The 23,836-nt window shown below is 38.5% G+C and overlaps 2 protein-coding genes across 3 annotated transcripts; both read left to right on the top strand.

The window, feature by feature from the left end:
- The first annotated feature begins 12,068 nt into the window (after positions 1-12,068).
- Positions 12,069-13,703, top strand: LOC113292758 (3-hydroxyisobutyryl-CoA hydrolase-like protein 1, mitochondrial). Its single transcript, XM_026541625.1, has 8 exons — positions 12,069-12,183; positions 12,395-12,480; positions 12,566-12,687; positions 12,808-12,868; positions 12,975-13,073; positions 13,158-13,259; positions 13,350-13,391; positions 13,486-13,703. Exons 2-8 carry the CDS (start codon positions 12,439-12,441, stop codon positions 13,603-13,605), a joined length of 588 nt encoding a protein of 195 aa, XP_026397410.1. The 5' UTR covers positions 12,069-12,183; positions 12,395-12,438; the 3' UTR covers positions 13,606-13,703.
- A 7,488-nt stretch (positions 13,704-21,191) lies between these two features.
- LOC113292635 (VAN3-binding protein-like) lies at positions 21,192-23,567 on the top strand. Of its 2 annotated transcripts, none has more exons than XM_026541520.1 (6): positions 21,192-21,401; positions 21,597-21,895; positions 22,132-22,516; positions 22,622-22,822; positions 22,914-23,021; positions 23,150-23,567. In XM_026541520.1, exons 1-6 carry the CDS (start codon positions 21,338-21,340, stop codon positions 23,407-23,409), a joined length of 1,317 nt encoding a protein of 438 aa, XP_026397305.1. In that variant the 5' UTR covers positions 21,192-21,337; the 3' UTR covers positions 23,410-23,567. The 2 variants fall into 2 exon arrangements, with proteins under 2 accessions (XP_026397305.1, XP_026397304.1); XM_026541519.1 differs by having other exon boundaries at positions 21,193-21,401; positions 22,129-22,516.
- The last annotated feature ends 269 nt before the right edge of the window (positions 23,568-23,836 follow it).

The following is a 23,836-nucleotide window of genomic DNA, read 5'->3' as shown; positions in this document are numbered from 1 at the left end:
CGTTTGGGTCATGACAATCCAGGGCTTGGACTCTGAACCTTTTCACATAATCATTGGGATTTTCACTGACCCTCTGAAACATCCTTCCAAGGTCGGAGAGGGTGACTTGTTCTGACACGAAGAAGTATTTCCTGTAGAATGCGTTAACCATTTCTCCCCAATTGTTGATAGTCCCTGGTGCGATGTTGTTATACCAGGTGTATGCTCTGCCTTTCAGAGATTTTGAGAATTCCTTGAGACGAACGACATGATTATGTTCATGTTCTCCCAGGGCGAGAAAACGAGAGACATGTTCCCGAGCATTGCCAGTTCCATCATATAAGGTGAAGGTTGGAGAAACGTAACCTTTGGGGAGTGGAATCCTCTGCGTAGCGGCAGGATAAGGAGGTTGATGACGATGGACATGCGATGTTTTGTCTTTTCCACGGTTCTCCAAAAGGTGCTCCAGATCCTCGCGAGTGATGAAATTCGATGATCCCTTCGCTGAGTTGTCTGCAGCAGTTTTGTGGACTTCGTCTTCTACTTGTATGGATTGGAATTACTTCAGGCGTCGTCTGAGGATTTCTCCTTCTCCTTTCCCTTCTCTTGAGTCTTCTCTGACGTCTTGTCAGTAAGAGTTTTGAGATAATTACACAGCTCCTTCTGTGTAGCAGCCATGTCAGTCTGATTCTTTGCAAGAGTCTCCTGCGCTTTGATAAGATCAGCAATGGTAGGTGGTGGATCTCCTATGACTTCTTCAGGGTGTCGTCCGGACAGTGGATGACCTTAGGCGTGAGAAGGAGTAATGTCACCACCATCAGTGTTGGAGGTCGGAATTGTCTCCGGGATATTCTGATTGTTATTGTTGCTAGTGCTAGCACGGTTTGTGTTAGGATTCGTAATTTAACCCGGCCTGAGATCAACCATCTTGTGAAATTGTGAGATTGCAACCGAGAAAATTATCTCCCACTGTGGTCGCCAATCTGTAGATGCAGAAAAACAATTTGCTGGTTTTTAAGGAATTGAGGAGACGACAGTACGGAGGAGACTCCTCGAACCGAGCGAAATATTAAACCTCACACAGATGCACCGCTGCAAATGGGGTGCTTTAGATTCTAGAGATCAATCTGTAGTACTCCAGCCTAAATCAAGACAATGACCGTTCCAGAGTAAATTCGGTCACAAGAGAGGATGGGTTGATCTGTAGGAGGGAAGCTGAGAAATGTGTGGAATCAATGGTAATCAAAGATTGTGGGTGTGTGAATTCTGAATATGATAAGCTCTGAATGATTGAAATTGCTCAATTGATGAGTTGATGATCTCGTGTTGTCAGTTTGACGTGAGATTGATGATACTGATGATTCAATCATGATTCAGAGACTTATTTATATTGCTGGAATTTTAGACACCATGATCCCATGAAGTGTGACAGTTGATGGAATCAAGGAGTGGGGAAGTGGAGATCGTGTTTGAAACCAGTTGCTCAACGTGTGGAGACTTGGTCGATTTTCCACCCACTACCTCGTGAATTCCTTCAACTGATTGCACGACTTGCTCACATTCCATCGTGTGTTTGAACACACGTGCCGTAGACCGCCAGACCAAAACCCTAAGTGATATCCCCCCAAGTGACACGATTGACGTCTCGTGGTTTTTAGTCAATTGATGACTTCGTGGTTTGATGGGACGATGAGTCCATGTAGTTGCTGAGTTGAACATGATGTTCTGAAACTCATGAATTGAACATGTCATGAGACAGAGGTATAGTTCTTACGATGAAGTGAGCAAGTATTGCTCATTCGATGGATCGTTGAATATTGATTGTTGAACCAATATTCCTTGGTTTGAGCAAATATTTATCATCTGAGCAAGTGTTGCTCATGTGATGAATTGTTGAATATTTGATCGTCTGAGCATGTGTTGCTCATCTGATGGATTATTGGCAGCGTACCAAAAATATTAATTAGAATACTGGTCGTTGAACCGAGCATAATTAATAAAATTAATGACCATGAGGCCGTCGTAAAATTATTAAGGTTGGAATCTGGAATGATGATCCTTGGATTCAGAAACCCTAATTTGATCAATTGATGATCAATTCATGGTTCGTCAGAAGTTTAACCATGGGACGAAGGAGGGAGCGACTACATGGGACCGTGGATCAACCATGTAGTGTCCATATGCTCACGTGAGCAAATACAAGAACTCCTGAAGAGTTGACGATTTGTTGGTGAAGAATGATTAAATGCTGGCTTAATCATTTATTCAAAATGCTCGTCTGAGCCTTAGGTGAGAAAACCTAATTAATTATGACGAGGCGAGGGACCGACCATGGAGTCATGAAACCGGCCCTGGGTTGTCACGTGACCGCCTGACGATCACTTCATGAAAATCCAAAGTGTTTGGAAGAGTTTTGGACCTAATACGAGCAATTGTGCAAATTAGGTCAAAACTGTGAAAATTGATGGGACCGGCTTCCGTGAGCCAAAGAGCCAATCTTGGTCGGTCAAGATAGCGTGCTCGTGTCCCCAAGGCGTCCGCGTCTCAGTCCTGAGAATTTTGATATTTTCTGGCGTGCAATTGAGCATCCATTCGAGAAAATATGCCAAAATTAGGGTTTCGACGAAACTGAGGAAAACACCATGAGATGATGAAAAATAATTATAAAATAAGGAATGAGGAGGCGTGGGACCGCCGTGGTCAAGGCATGGTCGGCCGGTCGTGACCACGGTCCCGTGGTGCCTTTTCCTTAATTTTATAATATTTTGATGATTTTATGAAAAATTCATGAATTTTGAGAAATTTGATGAATTTAGGGAGTTTCCATGAATTGAAGGAGTTTTCATGAGTTCATGGAAGCAAAATATTAAAATAATAAAAACACGGTGTGGGACCATGGAGGCATGGCCGGCCGGCTATGGACCGGTCCCACGAGTTTTTCATAATTTTTTAATATTTTTAGGTATTTTTGATGATTTGAGGGAATTTTTCCTAATTTGAGAGAAATACCATAAAATCAAGGAATTTGATGAATTCAAGGAAAATAATAAAAAATAAAGCAAAGGGCGTGTGGGACCGGCTAGGGCATGGCCGGCCGGCTAGTGGCCCGGTCCCACAAGTTTTCATAATTTTATTTTATTTTATTATTTTTGATGATTTGTGCAAAAATACCATGAAATCAAGGAGTTTTTTCATGAAATTAGAGAAATAATAATAATAAAATAATAAGGAACCGTGGGGTGTGGGGCCGGTTGGGACCAAGGCATGGCCGGTTGGCCAATGGTCACGCCCCACACTCCTTTCCTTAATTTTATATTATTTTTATGGATTTATGGAAGTACCATGAAACCGAGGAGTTTCCTCGAGACGAAGGAGATTTGATCAATGAGAGAATTTTCATCAAATCATGGAAATAATAAAAATGCATTAAAAATATAAAACTGGCGTGGATTGACCACGCACGGTCGGTAGGTCGTGTGTCCGTGTTCCCAGCACCTGGTCAATATTTTTAATTATTATTTTTCTTCCTATTTTGCATAGGTTCATCGTTTCGTTGTATTTTGAAATACTCGTTCGTGCGGTGACTGTTAGTGTATCGTCGTTGAATACACTTCACCATTTGAATCGGGGCTTACTTAGAGGTAGCTCAGACGCCCGGTTGTTGATTATTTATTACTAATTGTGGAATTCAGTGGAGAATAATTCACAAAACTGAGTAATAAGATGTTTATTATTAATTCATAGGATCAGCTGAGGATTCGACTACGAATTCAGAATAATAAAGTGAGCATTACCATTCCATGGGATCGTAGATTCGACCATAGAATCGGAGTAATTAAGATTTATCTATTACCATTTATGAGACCAGTTGTGGATTCGATCATGAAATCGGAGTAATGAGATAATATAGTTATTGCTATTCTATGAGATCAAGCGTGGATTCGATCATAGAATCAAACAATTTTATTGCCATTCCATGGGACCAGTCGTGGATTCGACCATGGAATAGGACAATTGTTATTGCCATTCCATGGGACCAGTCGTGGATTCGACCATGGAATAGGAGAATTGTTATTGCCATTCATGGGACCAGTAGTGGATTCGACCATGGAATAGAGCAATTCTTAATTAGGAATAATTAACTTTGTGGCTCTATACTAGCAGAGCAAGCTGTCTAGGAGCATTAATTATCCCGATATGAGATTGTAGGTAAGTCATATCCTTTACATAGTCAGGGTAAACTCGTTGTTTGTTCCTGAAGACGTTATCGCTCTATACTAGCAGAGCAAGGTTTCTAGGAGCCGTCCATCTCGTGATACTATATAGAAATAATCACTGAAAGTATTCAATATTCATGAGATATGTCGTTGTCCAGTCGTAAGACTACATATCTACATGTACTCTGAGAGAAAGTACTCTCCGTTGAGAATTCGATGAGAGACCCATGTCTCGATATTCATGTGTGATTGCTGAACCAAAGGCTCATATAATCATGAGTTTACGATTTTATACCTTGTCGAAAACCCACCATCTACACCTTGTCTAGGAAATATTCTCTTTTTAGGTATATTTCCTTATCTAGGAATATTACCTTGTTTGGGAATATTTCTTTATCTAAGAATACTGCCTAAAATCAGTATTCCTTCATAACTTACAATTATATCCTCAATCCGTTTTGAGGATCACTAGTTACCGGGGAGAAGAAGATACACATGTATCATGTTCTTCGGGAATATAAGACCAGATTATCAATTGGTTCCTGTTCACCTTGATTTATCAAAAGACGAAACAAAAACTTCGTAGGTACTTCTGCGGGAGACAGATTTATCTATCAGGATAGACTTTTATGTGGGAGACAGATTTGTTTATAAAATCTTCGACTTTGGGTCGTAGCAACACTTAGTTGTGGGTGGGATCAACTAAGGGGCGTAGAGTCCTGCTGGGATTCATAGGCGTAAGGAACGCGACTGTACCTTAATCTGTGTGAGACTTGGTTAGGGCACAACTACATTCCAGTCCGAAGTTAACTTGTAGTAGGCTAGTGTCTGTAGCGGCTTAATATAGTATGGTGTTCAAATCTGGACTAGGTCCCGAGGTTTTTCTGCATTTGCGGTTTCCTCGTTAACAAAATTTTCGGTGTCTGTGTTATTTCTTTTCTACATTATATTTTTTTATATAATTGAAATATCACAGGTTGTGCGTAGTTCAATTAATTGGTAAATTCAACCTTTGGTTGTTGGTATAAATTGATTGACACTTGAGCATTGGTCTTTGGTACTGTTCAAGTTATTCTCATACCAATCAGTTCACGGATTCCAATCTGTTGAGTTGCTAATTGATTTGAGAAAGAGATATAACTCTTGGATATCTTTCCTTGATTGAGTCTGACGGTCTAGTTGATTCTCTTGGAATTATATTGGAGTTAGTCCATACAGATTTTCGAACGAAATATTGGGTGTGGTTGTTAGACCCCCGTTTTTTCAAGGCTCACACTGACGTGCTTCCTGCAAGAGTTCGTTCAATAGAACGGTAATCGCAGTAAATCTAGAGGACGTTCTGATGTAGAACGTATCTTCAGAAGAATGAGTGTTCTTGGTGCCGTGATTTTGATCATTTGTTTAAGGATTGTCCAAAATGTAAAGATAGAGAAAGAGATAACAAGAAGACCGAGGTGAACATTGCAAGGGCAACTGAAGAATCCGATGATGTTTCTGATTTTTTGTTGATGGTGCTTGTGTTATTACAGATGGTTGGTTGTTAAATACTGGAGCAACCTATCGCTTATGTCCATATCGGGACTGGTTCTCAAGCTTTGAAGAGCTTGATGTAGAAGTATGTATGGGAAACAATCATACTGCAGAGTCATTGGGATTGGTAGTGTTCGTATTAAGATACATGATGATTTTGTTAGAGAGCTAACAGAGGTATGTTATGTACCTGCCATAAAGATGAATCTGATTTTCTTGGAACTTTAGAAGCTAAGGGCACAAGTTAGTCGCTGAAAATGGGTTCTAAAGGTATCATCATAACTTGTACTACTTGACTGAGAGTATAATAACATGAGACTTGTCCATTTCTGAATCCATTGAGAGTGCAGCAAGTGACAAGACGAAGCTATGGCACATGAGACTTGCACATCTTGGTGAAAAGTTGTTTCATAGTTTGGTTCAACAAGATTTGTTGAAAGGTGTTATTGCTTGCAGGTTAGATTTTTGTGAACATTGTGTGAAGGGAAAGAAAATAAGAACAAGCTTTGGAACATTAATCCACAGTACTGGTGCAGTTCTTGACTATGTTCACTCATATGTTTGGGGTCCCTTCAATAATGCATCATTGGGAGGGAAACATTGGTTTATGTCACTCATTGATGACTATTCAAGGCGTGTATGGGTGTACAACATGAGGCATAAGAATGATGTCCTAAAAGTATTCGGTGAATCAAGTACGTTGCAAGGCAAGGTTAGTTGCAAAATGTTATGCCAAAAAAGAAGGGATTGACTACAATGAGGTGTTCTCTCAGGTGTAAAACACTCATCAATCCGTATTTTTTTGAACTTGGTAGCAGAGTATGATTATACCTAGTTTAATTTTATGTAAAGACGACGTTCTTACATGGTGATCTAGAAGAGTTGATTTATATATCTCAGCCGAGTGCATTCAAGGTTGCTGAAAATGAAGATTGTGTATGTAAACTAAAGTGGTCATCGTACGGGCTGAAGCAGTCTCCAAGACAATGGTACAAGAGATTTACCCAATTTATGATTGACCAAACGTACATAACAAGTCATTATGACCATTGTGTATACATCAAGAAGCTACATAATGGGCCTTTCATATATTTGCTCTTGTATGTCGATGATATGCTGATTGCATCGAATAACAAGAAAGAGATTGATAATGAAGCACAAATTGTCATCTGAGTTCGAGATGAAAGATCTTGGAAAGGATATGAAGATTCTTGGTATGGAGATTCAACGTGACAGAGAGAAGGATAAATTTTATTCGTCGCATAAGGCATATCTGAATAAAGCGTTACAAAAGTTTGGTGTTCGTGAAGGAACTAAATCCGTAAGTACTACCTTTGCTCCTTATTTTAAATTGAATCCTCGCGTGTATCCAACTACTAAAGAAGCGCAAAGGTATATATATGGCCCAAGTCCCATATGTTGAGGTTGTTGGTAGCTTAATGTATGCAACGATATGTACAAGGCCAGATATTACACATACAATAAGTATGGTCAACTTATGCAAGATCCTGGTAAAGGACATTGGCAAAAGATGTGAAATGTATTTTAAGGTATCTTTATGGTACAAGTGATGTTGGCTTGGAGTTTGTGAAGGAAGAAAGTAACAATCATTTGTGTATTGGGTATGTGGATTCTAACTATGCTGCTAACTTGGACAAGAGACGTTCAACTATAGGGTATATATGTATTTACCGTATCAGGGCACCAGTTAGTTGGAGATCGATTTTGCAGTCTACTATGGCTCTCTTAACTACTGAAGCAGAGTATATGGCAGCGTTAGAGGCATTTAAAGAGGCTACATGGTTATATGGTTTGCTAGATGACTTAGGAGTTATGAAAAACCAACTTCCTATGTATTGTGATAGTCTTAGTGCAATTTACTTGGATAAGAATCAAGTGCATCATCCTTGAAATAAACATATAGACATACGGTTTCGCTATGTAAGAGAAATTTTGAAGAATAAGACAGTTTACTTGTGAAGATTGATACCAAAGATAATCCAACTGATATGTTGACTAACGTAGTATATGGGGTCAAATTTCGTCATTGCGCGAACTTGATCCACACCCTTCCTTTTTGGTAATAGACCATGCCTCTTGGGGTAGGTGTTCTTTTAGGAATATTATGGTAGAGGCCTTCTAGTAAGGCCATTTTAGTGAACTACAATCGGGTTTGATTCCTATTGAGGATACGTAGGCAGCTAGTGATGGTGCAATATGAAAAGATGAGGGTACCCAAATACACCATAATCTTTTTGTTTCAACCTATAAGTCCTCTACCAAATGTGATCGCCTATGGACAAAGTTGAGACAATACGACAATTCGGTTCACACTGCGTGTGATTGTCTATGGATACAAGATCGAGAGAATACAACAACAAGATAACTTGTATGATTGACTATGGATACAAGATCAAGACAATATTACAACAAAGTGTGTTACTTGATAATAGGTTCGGTAATAACCAAACTCTGTAGGATCACTATCAAGTAATGCAGAGTTAACGTATATGTGTATTTTACTTTATTATAATAAACAATTATAATACGGAAATCAAAGTAAAAGACACAACAAGATTTTGTTAACGAGGAACCGCAAATGCAGAAAAACCCTGGGACCTAGTCTAGTTTTGAATACTATCAGAATTAAGCCGCTATACAAAATCTAATACCAATTTCATATAGTTGAGACCAACAAGACCACCCCTAGTTACTTAGTTTCGTCAGTATCCCTGCGCCTTCAACTTTTAGAGTCACTATCAAGTATATCGGAGTTAACGTTTGTGTATTTTACTTTTAATTATACTAAACAATTAAAATTGCGGAAATAGAAAAGTAAAAGACACAACAAGATTTTGTTAAAGAGGAAAACTGCAAGTGCAGAAAAACCCAGGGACCTAGTCCAGAATTGAATACTCTCATAATTAAGTTGCTATAAAAAATTTATACCAACTTCGTATAGTTGAGACCAAGCAACTACCCCTAGTTCACTTAATTTCCTCAGTATCCCTGTGCTTCCGACTTCGAAGGTTACGCACTGGTACAATTTCTTTGGATCGTATTCCAAACAGTAAAGCAACAACAAATCTGTTTGATAACAACTCTTTTGATTCTTTCCAAGATAAAGATATCTCAACTCATACGCAAAGGCTCTTCCGTTTAATCTAATAAACTCATTTATCTGGTTTGATCAATTTATCCAATAACTACAAAAGCATTTAAGTTTAGATTCACAATCAATCAGTATAGATCTCAATGAGAAGTTATAAAGTGATGCGATCTCACACAACTAATCAATCTAATAAATCTAATTCTAGTTGGATCCCAGCCGATCAAGGTTTGTGAACATACAAAGATATGAGAACTAATCAGAAATCTTCTTCGTCTTCAAATCTTCTTTAATCTTCAACAAACACCTGCACAACACCACTTGAATTTCTTGTGATAAGTCACACACAGAACGGAGTCTGTTAACAATGGATTATCACAATATGTCTTTAGATTTACAAATAGTTCTAAATATCCCGTAGATACCCTGATCTAGTTTGAGTGAATCTTATATCAGAAGAGAAGATTCTCAAGAATAAACAAACTAGGTGCAATCAAAGTTTCAACAACCGTTAGTCAATCAAATCAATCGAAAACTAATAACACTGCAATTATCTAGTTTCCCACCAACAGTACTCGTTGAGCTTCTTAATCCCACATAAGTCTTTAAACGAGCGGTCGTAAGAGATTTCAACTAATTATGATACTTTCCTCTCCGAATAGACGGCTCCACTAGAAATAATAAGAATGAAGTTTTCCTGGCTCTTAGGATAGTTTGCTAGAAATGCAAACTTAGGTATTTATAGACCAAGGATGTTTGGACACCAAGGAATTTTCAAAACCAAAAATATTCTCAAGATATGCAATGAATATCAAAATTTGGTTTTCCTAATTCCAATAAATGCTTGTCCAAAATTTCCGAAATCTCTCAATAGAAAATCTCCAATTCGAGAATGCAAATTACTAATTTTTATTCTCTAGAGATATACATTTAATTGCTGGTAATTAAAGCATATAAAACCAAAAAACTTAATTAAAAGATTCTCAATTTATTTCGGCACAAGATCTCCTTGAGTACTAAGTAATATCTTTGAACAATAAATGATAAGAGTTATTGTATGTGTGCAAAGTATGTTGACATCTTTTCACTGTAAATCCTTATTCATATTTACATGGATTTACATTCTTGGAATCGGTTATACCACACTTCCAAACAAGTTTAGAATTGGTTGACCTTTATTCCAAGATAACTATGTGATTGATCAAACATCAAATCACATACATGGGTTTAATCGTATCTACCAATCACTAGGATCAGTTATACCTTAATATGTTAATACTTGTGATTAGTCACACAAGTTACCAGGACCAGTTACCATATTCCCATGGTATTGCTTGTGATCGGTCACACCAGTTACCAGGATCGGTTACACCAATTACCAGGACCGGTTACACCAATTACCAGGACCGGTTACCAATTACAAGGATCAATTACACAACACTCTGATCGGTCAGACCAATTACTAGGATCAGTCACACCAATTACAAATATCGATCATACCATCTCATGGTGATTACTTAGGATCGGTTACACCAATTAATAAAAACTAGTCATACCAAATCATAAGTCAGGCACTGTGATTAGTTATACCAATATACTTAACAAAGTTACGATCGATTATACCATCTCACACATACTGGTAATCCAAAGATTTGCAATGAATAACCGAACCAATAAGACTAATGATTTCCCTTTCGATTCATAAAACAAGTTCATGAATATACTTCCTTTAAATTAATGTAAAACATTGTTTCCTAGGATGAAATCTTCACCATAACCTATTCACATAATCATAATTGTATATACAAAATTATGTCGATGTCATATCTACGAAGTTCAAAAGATAAGCGTTATACTTCGTAGTCTAATTCCCAAATACTATGATCATACAAATATGACCATGTCACATCACTTACAATACGTACAATATATACAGCTTCACAGTTATGTTTTCAGTATAGCCCGACTTGAAAGATACGTTAGGAATGAAGCAGTTCAAGTCAATATTACTAACCTCAAGAGAAAGGATGGTATCGTCGTTGTAGTTCGCTTCTTCTTCACATTATTCATGTCTTTGGAGTAATACTTGTATGTCTCAACATTCCTATACTTTCTAGTCTAACCTAAACGAAGTTGACTCCAGTATACAATCAAGTGACTTTAGATGAGTTTTGACACACTAAAATATGACAACCAAACTTGACATACCAACGGTTAGTGAGTTCAAATGAGCTATGCTCTATCAGGCTACTTTATATGTGTTTTCTCCATGAGATCGTCCTTCCTCATTCAGTATCAATATAATTGCTAGAGCCGTTTTTTTCTTCAAGTTTTAACTAAACCTTGTTGCGCCAGAATGTCCATCATCATTTGTCTCAATATGTTAAAAATCATTTCTTTCATCAAACTTCTTGATCTCATATTTTGCGGCCATTATATGTAGATCGCTTCTACCTAAAGTGATATAACGATTTGCTATAACTAAATAGCCAAAAGCACAATCAAAATATGGTATGGAACGAAACCAAATGCACAAAAATACCCGCATACAACATAAATGGTATAAGTGGTTCGATCAATGTGATCTATTTAAACTGTGAAATGATGAAATATTTATATGATGAGTTAAACAAGATTACAAGATATCCATAAAAGCCACTCTCAAGGGAACTCAAAATATATACATATGAGAGCATGAATGGAAAAGAAGTTAACATTCTAGAATAATTAATCGCTAGTAATACAAGTTCTCTAAATCCTTCTAATTCTCGATCGGATATATTATTTTACAGTTTAGGTCGACTTTGCCTCTCCTTCTTATCTTTGTTCTTTGGATACACAAGTTTATATATATATATATATATATATATGATGTATCATAATTTTTCAACTTTATTGTTATAAAATAGTTATTTAGATAATGTTTAATGGTGGGATCCAAGTTATTCCAAACTTAGAAAAGTGTGGACCATCAAGTCTAAGAGCAAGTTTTATGGTAGAATAATTCCATCTCCGAAGTTCCATGACACCTCACCGCCTGGAATAGATCATTGAAGTTCAAGCCTAATAACGGAAGATAAAAAGGATTCGAAAGTACTGAGCCGAATTGTACAAGCAGTATGATATATATTCTACAACTCCCATCTTAAAATTTTGCTTGCTGTGGTACACATCAGTAAACATATCCTTCATCTCTTTACTCTTCGTACACTCTTACCAGTACAGTGGGTTACAAGATTTTATTCAGTGTTCACATGGAGTGCTAATTTTTACCTATACAATGGATTATAAGATTTTATTCGGGTTCACATGGAGCTAATCTAACAGTTGATCTAGCCCCCATCAGAAGTTGGTGAATTTATTAAAACTTGAAAACCGATTTTCAGTGATGTTGTTCTTCATGAACTGGAGAACACCTGCATATAGGGCATTTATTTTGTTGTTGGTTGATGTCACTTTTTTTTTGTCTTCCATTGTTTAGAATCTAAACCGATTTGTACTCGCTTAAATTTTATATTTTTCCATTGCTTTGTTAATGCGATCTGTGTTTTTCTTGTAGGGGAATATTTGGCCCTTACAGGAGACAAGCTTAATGGTGTAGAAATGATGGCCTGTGGTCTTGCTACACACTACTCACCCAGCACAGTATGCTTACTCTTTGCTTCGTCTTTCTTGTTTGTTCCTAACATACACCTTTTTTTTTTGAAGCAACATACACCTTTCTATGTAGAGGCTTACTTGGATTGAAGAGCGGCTACATAAATTGGTAACAGACGATCCTTCTACCATCGAAACTTCTCTAGAGGAATTTAGCATTGCTGACTTGCCAGAAGAGTCAAGTGTCATGCACAGGTAGCCTTTGTTATATTCAGAGTAGCGTGCTCTAAATTTTCTTTTATTTAGTGTTGAGATTTCAGACTTGTTTTTTTTTTAATAAAATGATTGATCTTCCTGACCTACTATTTGATCCAGGATCGAGACAATTGACAAATGTTTCAGCCATGACACGGTAGAGGAAATTGTGGATGCTATGGTAAGCTTTAACCCATGTTTGGGTTTTATATGCTCTGGAACCTACTATTTAGTTGCCATGCGCTGAAGTTTCTTGGCTTAGTATGCTTTTGACAACGTAAATTCAGGAAACGGAGGCAACTGGATCAAATGATGAGCTGTTTACTTCAGCTCTCAAGAAACTAAAACAAGCAGCACCATTGAGTTTAAAAGTCGCCTTGAAATCTGTAAGTTTTGTGCTTATGTATTTTTCTTGGGTTATCGATGTGCTACCATTTTCAATTCTAAAACTAAATACCCTCCTGTTTTAGATACGGGACGGTAGGTACCAAACTTTTGATCAGTGCATGGTCCGTGAGTATAGAATGTCTCTTCAAGCCATGTCCAAGCAGATATCCAATGACTTTTCTGAGGTATGATATAGTTCCTCTTCCATGTGAACTCTAGAAATTTAGTGCCTTCTTTTTCTAATGTACCTCTTTTGGATTTCTGTTACTCCTTAGGGTGTTCGAGCGCGTCTAGTGGAGAAGGACTTTTTGCCTAAGGTACCAAACGTTGTATTTCCCTTATCATGCAAACTTAAACTGATGAACCTCCCAGAGATTTTATTAATGACATTGTTACGTTCAACATTTACAGTGGAATCCCCCGTGTTTGGAACAAGTTTCACAAGATATGGTGAACAGCTACTTCACTCGACTTAGTGATACTGAGGCTGACCTAGAGCTACCTATAAAATCAAGAGAAGCTTTTGTCTGAGTGTACATGCTTCTGAATAGATGATTGATATAGCACTATGACCAAACCTGATCGGATGGTTGACAAATGATAACCAAGGACTGCTCTCCCTCAGTTGATAACCACAAATTGTCTTTGATGCATTTGGTTGGAACATGCAGAGTAGGTAGTTCAGTTCTTCTATTCTTATATTAGGGTGTGAGGTATTATCTTCTTTACATTTTTCCTACTGCATCCTATTGTTTCTTCCCTATACAAGTCTCAATAAAATCTATAAAGGAAAGTTCAGAATTGTTCTTTTTCTGCGTGTGATGCTGTGGATCTTGTGATTATTTTTATTTGTTTTAAATTGAAATGTTGCAACCAGACCCAATACCATTCTAGGTGAAGAAAAACTCAGCTTATAGAAAAAGAACTGTAAACCATTTGGAATGAAAACCGCCTTGATTGGTTGGAATTGGATCACCATTACTCTCACTCTACTATTCCACCAAGAGAGAAAAAGTAGATGTTTTTCTTGTTTTCTTTGCTGTTTTCTTCATCGGATGGATTAAAAAAAGATTATGTTTAAAAGTGGACAAGTGTGAAAATTACTCAAAAGATGCTTTGTATCAAGGTTTGGAAGCAAAGTATCAAACTTTACCATAAAGTTCAATCTAAACATACGTGATTTGAGATTTTTCAGGTTGGGTTTTGAGCTGTAGACGAAGAATCATTCCTCCAACAGCTACCCTAAAAAGTTTAAAGGAGATTTCCACTTTTTTCACTTGTACTATTAACCAAGAAAGCATAGTGTTGGATCTAAAGTTTTCTGTATCCAGTTTATACAGAGGGTTATTTTAAAATTAGTTATTATATTTCATATTTACTCGGCACCAGATGTATTATGAGATTTAACAGATTTCCGTCGCACTGAAGGGGGGAAAACATAGGATTCCAGAGCAGTGAAGGATGGTCCTATTAGGGCTGAACATGGTGTCGGTTAACCGTTAGAAACCGACCGAACCAAATCAATAAGCAAGAAACCGAACCAAACCATTTAGATTTGGATTGGTTTGATAAAAAAAGTTGAAAAACCGACATTACTGGTTTGGTTTTGGTTTGACCTGAAAACCGAACCAAAAACCATTGGGGAACCGATTAATTTTTAAACTTAGTTTCTACCGTCGATTTAAAAGTATTAAATTCTACCCATTGATTTAGAGGATAAATAGAAACCCTAAATCTAATATTTCATTATGATACTCTCCCTCTTTCTCTTTCTCCTTCTCTCAGCCGCCTCCCTTCTCCACCCCCAACAACAGCTGCTGCTACTCGACTTTTTTCTTCCCGTCTTCCTTCTTTTTTATTTGTCAATAACAAAATTAAGATATATTATATATCTTCTTTTGATCTCTAGAATTAGAGTAAGCTTAAACTATTCTTGATTTTTTTTTGTCTGTATATTTGTGTAAACCAATACTATCGGCAACTACGATTTTTTTATCTGTAAATTTGTGTATTTTTTTTTTGGTTTGACATAATTATTGGTTAACCAAAAACCACTGGGACAAACCGAAACCAACTTGAACCATTTGGAAACCGAACCAATGGTTAATGGATTGGTTTGGTTTAGATTTTTAGAAACCAATAATATTGGTTTCGGTTTTGATTTGGCTAAAAACCGAACCAAAACCGACCATGAACAGCGCCGGGTCCTATGGTCCCAATACCATATAATGTTGCATCTTCTGGTGGAGACCAATTTTATCCTACCTCTGAAATCTCAAGAATCAAGCATGCTGATGTTATCCTTGGTCAAACGGGTTCAATCCTAAAATGAGAAAGTATGGATGGAGCAATATGATGGTGTGAAATGTGAGAGTTTAAGTCCGAAATAATGGACTGTTGGCAATTTTGATGACAAGGTAATCATACGAATATCTTTTCCAGACGTGTGGTTGATTTCCTTTCTTCCTTTTTTCCCGTCCAAAACCATCCATGACACAAAATGCTTTTGTATCCAAAACTATCGGGTATGGGTATCGTAATCGGTACAAGATACGGACAGATTCTGACCGAAATTAACCGAAACTGTGGTCTCATAAGGAATTTGTCTTTCTCCGTGATATATACTAGATTATAGATTTGCATATTCAAGATATTTAAATACAGAGAAGTGGCCAACAAACTTGCAAAAAAAATTAACTTGTGAATATGTACGTGACTTCTGATTCTGATTACATTTCTTTTCGTTTTACTGACATCACAAAAAAGACTGCGTAAGACCAAGTGGATTAACCAAAAAAAAGAAGCTTAAGCTTTCTTTGACTTATGCTCATCAAGTTCCTGTCCTTTAACTAAACATCAATGACATGAGAATCTATATTTGTACATCAAACATACTAAAAACATATACATAGTACATCTGTACATCTGTGTATAAGAAGATTGATACAGGCAGCCGAATAAATACTGTTGTATATTTAGCATGTCTCTACTTTTCACTTTCTCTGTACGGTTACCCGACCAGGGCATGCCTTTAGATCATGTGTAGTCCAAAAGCTTGAGTACCATGACAGATGCCAACATTATTACACCAACTACTTATGATTATGGATACTATAAAAAGAAAAAGAAAGAAAATCTCTAAGATGAATCGCATAATAAACAAACCCAAACTTGAAAAGAATTTCCAACGGACAATAGAGGCTTAATCTTTACAATAAAAATTGGTTAAATAAAGGTGATGATGATAAAAGACTACATATAGACGTGTTCATTTCAATTGATTGTCATCCACGCCTGCCCACCACCGAAAGACCCGTCAGTACTAGAACAACAAAAATTTAGAATCTATCTAAAACTTAATGTGTACACATGTATCTCACTGTCAGACACGTGTATATAAAAAGATACGTGGAAAGCATGCAGGCCAAAACATCAAAACATGATGCGCCACGAAACACCAAATAAACCCCGATGAGTTACTTTATCGCATCCCCAAAAGAGAAGCTAGGATCAACGGTGGAGAGAAAGTTAGCTGACACGGACGTGACAGGGGCAGAAGACACTTGTCTGACACGAGCGGACCCCTCAACTACCCACATTAAACACTCTGAGTAGTGTATGTGTCGATCAACCTGTGGAACGAGCGAGGATGCCTCTGCGGGATCAAGGGGCAAACGCATACCTCTGCGTGATAGACGCAAGGACACAAGAAGATAAGGTTCCAACGGTCATCAGAGATGGGTCCCACATTCTAACCTTATAAATACCCCGTCTCCACCAAGAGGAAAGGGGATCGGAAAAATCAGGAAGGGAAGGAGAGAGAGAGAGAGTTTGCAAGTGTAAGTTAATCATTTAGAAGAGAGAAACATGTAAACCCAAAAGTCATTCGACTATTCGTGTAACCGTGAAGAATATAGTAAAACAACAAACCCCGTGGACGTAGGCCTTAGTGCTGAACCACGTAAACCTTGGTCTTATTTACATTTCAGCACTTTATATTTATTTAGCCCCATGGATCTTTACTTATACGTTTTGTTTTCTTTGCTTGTACTTATATCTCGTGCGCAAACGCCTCGCATGGAGTTGTTAGATGAGGCTATGATAAACCCGAAGGTTTTGAGCCAATGAATCAACACTAGGATATCATCATCACAAATCTCCTTAGATGATGATGATTGATTGGGAGCACTCGGATCCCTTCGTGATTTGTGTGTTCACAATTTGGCGCTAGAAACAGGGACTTCGTCCCGGTAAAAGATTTATCTTATCTTGTGATTTCATTTTAAATTGGCATATGATTGCTCTGATTTATCAGCTCGGACCGTATAGATCATTTGTTAATTGTATTGTGTTAAAAACCCACCTTTTATGTTCGTTAAGATTTATTGTTCTAATCCGCGGATTTACGATTTTCTTTAAATCTCATGCGAACCCGTCTCTCTGGGGGGGTTTTTGGAGTTTTTATACTAAGGATCTCCTTTAGTAAAACTTTAACCCGTATATTGTAACTTGCGTGTATTAATCCTCTCTAGGAAGAATGTATTTCGTCAACTAACCCGCTTCACGCGGATATTCCCGTTTTTCGTTTGAAATGCCTTATGCAGAAAGGACGTATTGTGAGTAAAGAAGGCGAGTTTAGGCGAGATTTCAAAGTCAACAAAAGGACACGTGATGGAAAAGACGCAGGAAGTAGAAAAATCCAAAGCTTTGTCAAAAGAAACACCCAGGACAACCCCGGTCATCACCCGAAGCAAGCAGAAGGGAGATAAAGCTAAAATGACCAGTCAAAGGCAAGATACTGCGGAAATCACTTCACCTATGAACGCTAATTCAGTTGCAGCGGCGGCTCTCAGAGCAGCAGCGACAAAGTACGGTGCGGCTGCGGTAGTCCCGAAGGCTGCATAGGCTAGCAATACTTGCGCCATGAATCAACTTAACCAACCAAGAGAAAGGGTGGATGAATCCAGAACATTCCAACCCGTGCACCTTCTAACTTTTGGAATGCCACCAACAAATGATCAAAATCAAACCATACTGGCGGCTCTAGCACCGCAGAGGGGCACTCACCCCAATTTAGAAATGCCAGCGACCGAAGCTGAACCCCTTCCACCTTTAGTGCAGACCATGGAGGAGGGCGGCACCATGGATGTAGTAGCACGCGCTGGGACCCCCAATCAGGGGTCCAACCAATCACACCGACTGATGGCTGAGCTTGAGGAACTGAAGAAGAGCCAGCAGGTTTACGCAGATGTTGTAGCCCTGTTAGCCAGAGAAAATCAAGATTTAAAGGAGCGGATTTCTCTAAGCACGAAGACCAGCCAACAACTTGATGAAGCAAACTCCAAAGCACCAGAGCCAAACCGAGACTATAGAGTCGTCATAGCGGCTAATGAAGACGCGACAAGGGGAAGTAGCGTATCTGACCCGGATTATGACGATGGAGAGTCAGACGGTAACGAACAGAAGAATTTAGGGCACCACCGCGCAATGGAAGAACTACGAGATGAGATGATGGCAGAGATCAGGCAATTAAAAAATAAACAAGGCGGGGGGAGGTTAGAAGAAGTCATGAGAGAAGCTAACTCCACGCCCTTAAATCATCGCTTGGCCAACACCCCTATTCCGCTGAAATGCCCTGTCCCAACGTTCGAATGCTATGATGGATCCAGCGACCCTGCTGCACATATTCGGTACTACAACTGTGTCTTAGCTAGATGGGGTCAGAACGACGCCGTACTCTGCAGATACTTCCCGTCAAGCCTGAAGGGATCGGCGTTATCATGGTTCGATAATCTTCCACCAAACTCTATCCACTCATACGACCAACTCGCGGAGAAATTCTTAAGAACGTATATGTACAACAAGATTGTAAACACCGGAATGGATAAGCTATTTTCACTAGAGATTGGCTACAAGGAAACCACGAGGGAGTACACTAACAGATGGCACAAGATCTGCCAAGCCATAGGTAGCATGGACCCAGTGGTAAGCATCAATTGCTACAAATGGGGCTTAGACCGAATGAGTCCCCTATTTGTTGAAATTCATGGGAGCGTTCCTAAGACAGAGGGAGATCTTCGAATAATTATCGAAAAGCACGCTCGACTTGAAGAAATTCAACGGGAAAACCCGAGGGCATATCCGCAGAGGTCTCACCGCACCAATTCAGCGGAACAAACCAATGGGGCCAAAAGGAGTTGCTCAGGGGAAAGACCTCACGAAGATAGGAAGGAACGAAGGGATGAACGAAGAGCAGGTGACCGAAAATTCGAAGATCAAGTTTACACGAAACTCAACGCTAGCTATGCTCGTATCCTACGAGAGATCAAAGGGAGGGAAAACTTGGAGTGGCCATGGTCTAAGGGAAAGCAGCCCCCGAGATCCGAGAAGTCTAAAGATTACTGTGAATATCACTGTTTCAACGGAAACCAGACCGAAAAGTGCAAGAACCTTAAAATAATGATCCAAAAATTAATTGATGCGGGAGAGCTCAAACATTACGTACGAAAGGATGTTACCGAGGACAGATCTAAGCGAACCAAACCAGTCCAACTTCCGGAAGGAAACCGAACAATCAACACAATCTCGTGTTCTGAAGCCACAGGACCCTCACTTACAGCGCAGAAAGGAAAGAGGTTACGGAAGCAATTCGAAGACCGCTGCGAATTATATAAGGTCGATGGGATAGTGGTGGACGAACACGAAGAATGGATGGAATCTCCTATCATCTTCGATGCCGAGGATATCGAAGAAGATATGGAAGACCATAACGATCCCTTGGTCCTAACACTACCAGTAGCTGGATGTAACCTCAAAAAGATCCTCATAGACGGGGGAAGCTCCGTAAACGTCCTATTTTACGATGCATTCAAACGGATGAAGCTCCATGATGAACAGTTAATGACCTCTTATCACACCATCTATGGATTCAATGGAGCAGCCACGAAGCCCTTGGGAGACATCGTGTTGCAGGTTAACGCAGGGCCCATGAAACTGGAAACCCGATTCAGTGTGGTGGACACCCCTTCCCCCTACAACGCTATTATTCGACGAAAATGGATACATAAGCTCAAAGGAGTTGCGGCAACGTACCACCAATATCTCAGATTTCCAACACCTGAGAGAGTAATGGAAATCAAGGGGGATCGGAAAAATCAGGAAGGGAAGGAGAGAGAGAGAGAGTTTGCAAGTGTAAGTTAATCATTTAGAAGAGAGAAACATGTAAACCCAAAAGTCATTCGACTATTCGTGTAACCGTGAAGAATATAGTAAAACAACAAACCCCGTGGACGTAGGCCTTAGTGCTGAACCACGTAAACCTTGGTCTTATTTACATTTCAGCACTTTATATTTATTTAGCCCCATGGATCTTTACTTATACGTTTTGTTTTCTTTGCTTGTACTTATATCCCGTGCGCAAACGCCTCGCATGGAGTTGTTAGATGAGGCTATGATAAACCCGAAGGTTTTGAGCCAATGAATCAACACTAGGATATCATCATCACAAATCTCCTTAGATGATGATGATTGATTGGGAGCACTCGGATCCCTTCGTGATTTGTGTGTTCACACTTAAAAAGCTTGGAGCGTGTCCTGATCTCATGCATAGCGATGGAGGAATCGGAAAGTTGACACAGTTCTCTAAAATGGGTTAAGATGACTTCATGCCGCTGCTAACTTTAGGATACTCATGCAGCCGAGCAAACGATGAATTAAAAAAATATCAATTGGTAGTTTTTGTTGTTGTTGATAAGGACTTTGTGATCTTTATTTTTTAAAAAACTTATTGGGAGGAGACTGGACCGGAAATTACTATTAAGTTGGTTCAGACTTGTGAGGCTTTGTGGTCGTACCAAGCGAGGAATTTGAATTATAGTTACACCATCTCGATATGATTTTATTTTATTTTTTAAAAAAGAAAAAGAAAAAAGTAAGGTCTCAATTCTCAAACTTCAACAAGAGTACTACTGCTAGTCGTGCAACCCAGAAGAAGGGGACCAATACCCAGAGGCACTGTTTTTAAAATGGGGAATGTTTCCTGAACTTGTTTAAGACTTTGTTTCCTCTACAGTTTACGGAAAACAATAGTTTTTCATTTTTATAGTATCTTGATATTACAAAAAAAAACATATAGTACAGACTAGAGATTACTTCCAGAGTTGGGTCTCCTAGATTTGTTCAAGAACTTGACAAGAATCAAAAATCTTTTGCTTGGGTTTTAATAAAAGGAAAAGACAAGAAGGTGGCTAGCCAACCTGATATCATGGAGCAAATCTACAAGCACGAGGACTGCTTCATTTCTTCTTCTTCTTCTAACAACCTTAGCTGTAATGTCCTCACTCACTTTCTCTCTATAATCTTATATTTTATCTTCTCTTTAAACGTTCTAGAATCAGTACTCTGCTCAGTGTCTCCTTTGTATATATATGTCTCGGTCCTTCCAATTAAACAAAATATATACAAACTCTGAACTGATTTAAGTACACTTACGCCCATTAGTTGTTGGTTTTTCTTTGTCTCAGTTACAAATATGGTGAACGAAGCATATATGAATTGGGATAAGCAAATTTCTATACATGGACTAGAGAATGTCGTGGAGTACGAAGAATTAGATTCAACACCATCTTCAATATCATCGACGGTATCTTCAATTCCTCCCCCGCAGACACCAAAAGAACCCATGGAATTCTTGTCAAGATCTTGGAGTCTCTCTGCTTCTGAAATTTCGAAAGCTTTGGCTGCTCACAAGCAGAATCGGTTTTTTAGTGATAGTAAACAGCAGTCCAGTACGAATCAAGATACGTTTGTTTCACCAAACTATGTAAGTACTGTATATGCATTTATTATATCCTTTTTGAGTCATGAAATGATTGATCTAGAGACGGAGTGACACTTAAATCGATCACGTTAAAATGGTTGGTAGAACAGTTGTTTAGAAAACTGATTCATCTTAAACCAAGGAAGTGAAAGAACTTAAATTTCTTTTTCAAGTAGAATCGGATCTGTTAATTTACTTTGAATTAATATGTAACGGATGTTTTTGGAATCGTGCAGCAGCCATTCAAGACAGTGAATTCAGTTAATGCCGGAAGAACATCTTCAGTTGGAAAATGGTTTCAAACTAACAAAGAGTTGAGTAATAACAACAAGGTGACAAAGAAGGAGAAGGCACGTATAGACAATGCCAGGGTACACGCCGCATTGACGGTCGCCGGTGTTGCTGCAGCCTTGGTTTCTATAACAAACACTGCAGCAGCAGAAAACCCAAGCTCAAAGATGGCTTCTGCCATAGCATCAGCTACAGAGCTATTAGCGTCTCATTGTTTAGAAATGGCTGAAGCAGTAGGAGCAGATCATGACAGAGTGAGTTCTGTTGTTGAATCAGCTGTGGATGTCAGAAGTCCTGGAGATTTGATAACCCTAACAGCTGCGGCTGCAACAGGTATACTAGTTACCTCCTTTATCATGATTGGTTCTCACGGATTATTCCGTGTGTCTGTAGCAGCTTTTGTATTGTACTGGTGAAACTAATCTTTTCTTTTTAAAGCTTTACGCGGAGAAGCTGCCCTGAAAGCGAGACTAGTAGCTAAAGAAGTGAGGAACATTAATGCTGCAGCAGTAATTCCTTATCAGTATGACAGAAGTGGTCTCTCATCGGCAGCATCTTATTCAAGCGAAATTTCTGATCACCATGAGATACAGCATGATGCTCCTTGCAAGGGCGAATTGCTTCATTGCATTGGGAAAGGTAAATCATTTATCGGTTCGTCTTTTGTTTTCCCAAATTAAATTCTCTAAATTAATGTTGTTAATTGATTGGTATTTGGAAACTCTCACAGGAGTTCTTCATTGGAAACAAGTCTCTGTCTACCTCAACAAAAGCTTAGACGTAATGGTTAAGCTTAAAAGCAAACACGTTGGAGGAGCATTTAATAAGAAGAAAAAATGTAAGTTTTCTTGGACACTCAAAAATATTATCTCATAATAACAATTGAAGTTACATGATTGTTAAGTTTCGGAAGATTTATCAGAGGCTCGGATATCTCTAATTTGAACTTATGTATTCATGTTATAGATATTGTTTATGGTGTATACGATGACAATGAAATTACGATATGGTCGAACCAAGAAGAGAAGAAGAACAACAGCATTAATACAGAAGATAGAAGTTGTTACTTCAGTTTGCAAACTGCACAGGGGGTTTTGGAGTTCAAGTGCAAGAGTAAAAGCCATAGACAGAAATGGGTTCTTAACATACAAAATTTGCTTCATCAAGTTGGTCGTGTTGAAGAAATTGATAGATCATTCACATTCGATACGATAAAAGTTTACTAAGAAATAGACTGGTAAGTTTTCATAGTAATCAGCATTGATTTTCTAATACTAGTTGCTCAATTGAACAAAGGGTGTTATTGAAGAATGCTTGTAGATATCACGAGCTTGTATTTGACTCTTGTAATCATGAAAAATATATCATTTGAATAAGATAGTTAAGGGGAAAACCTGCTTGAATTCCATTAAATTCTGATATGTCAACCATACAACACTAGCAAACTAACGGCAGGGCATATTCGTGAACCTAATGCTCGATAAACATTTATCAAGTAGCTAATACCACTTTCCATTGGATTGATTTCAATTTCGATTTGCAAAGAGTGTGCGACCGCAGTATTCGCTGATTTAGCTCAATTAGGCCAATTCCAATGGCACACTTGCACCAGCTGTAAGTCTCTATCGAGCAGTAAAGTCTCGACCGACCAGC

This window comes from Papaver somniferum, chromosome 7, assembly GCF_003573695.1.
Source record: "Papaver somniferum cultivar HN1 chromosome 7, ASM357369v1, whole genome shotgun sequence".
Taxonomy (NCBI): Eukaryota; Viridiplantae; Streptophyta; class Magnoliopsida; order Ranunculales; family Papaveraceae; genus Papaver; species Papaver somniferum.
This window is presented reverse-complemented; position numbering and strand designations above follow the sequence as displayed.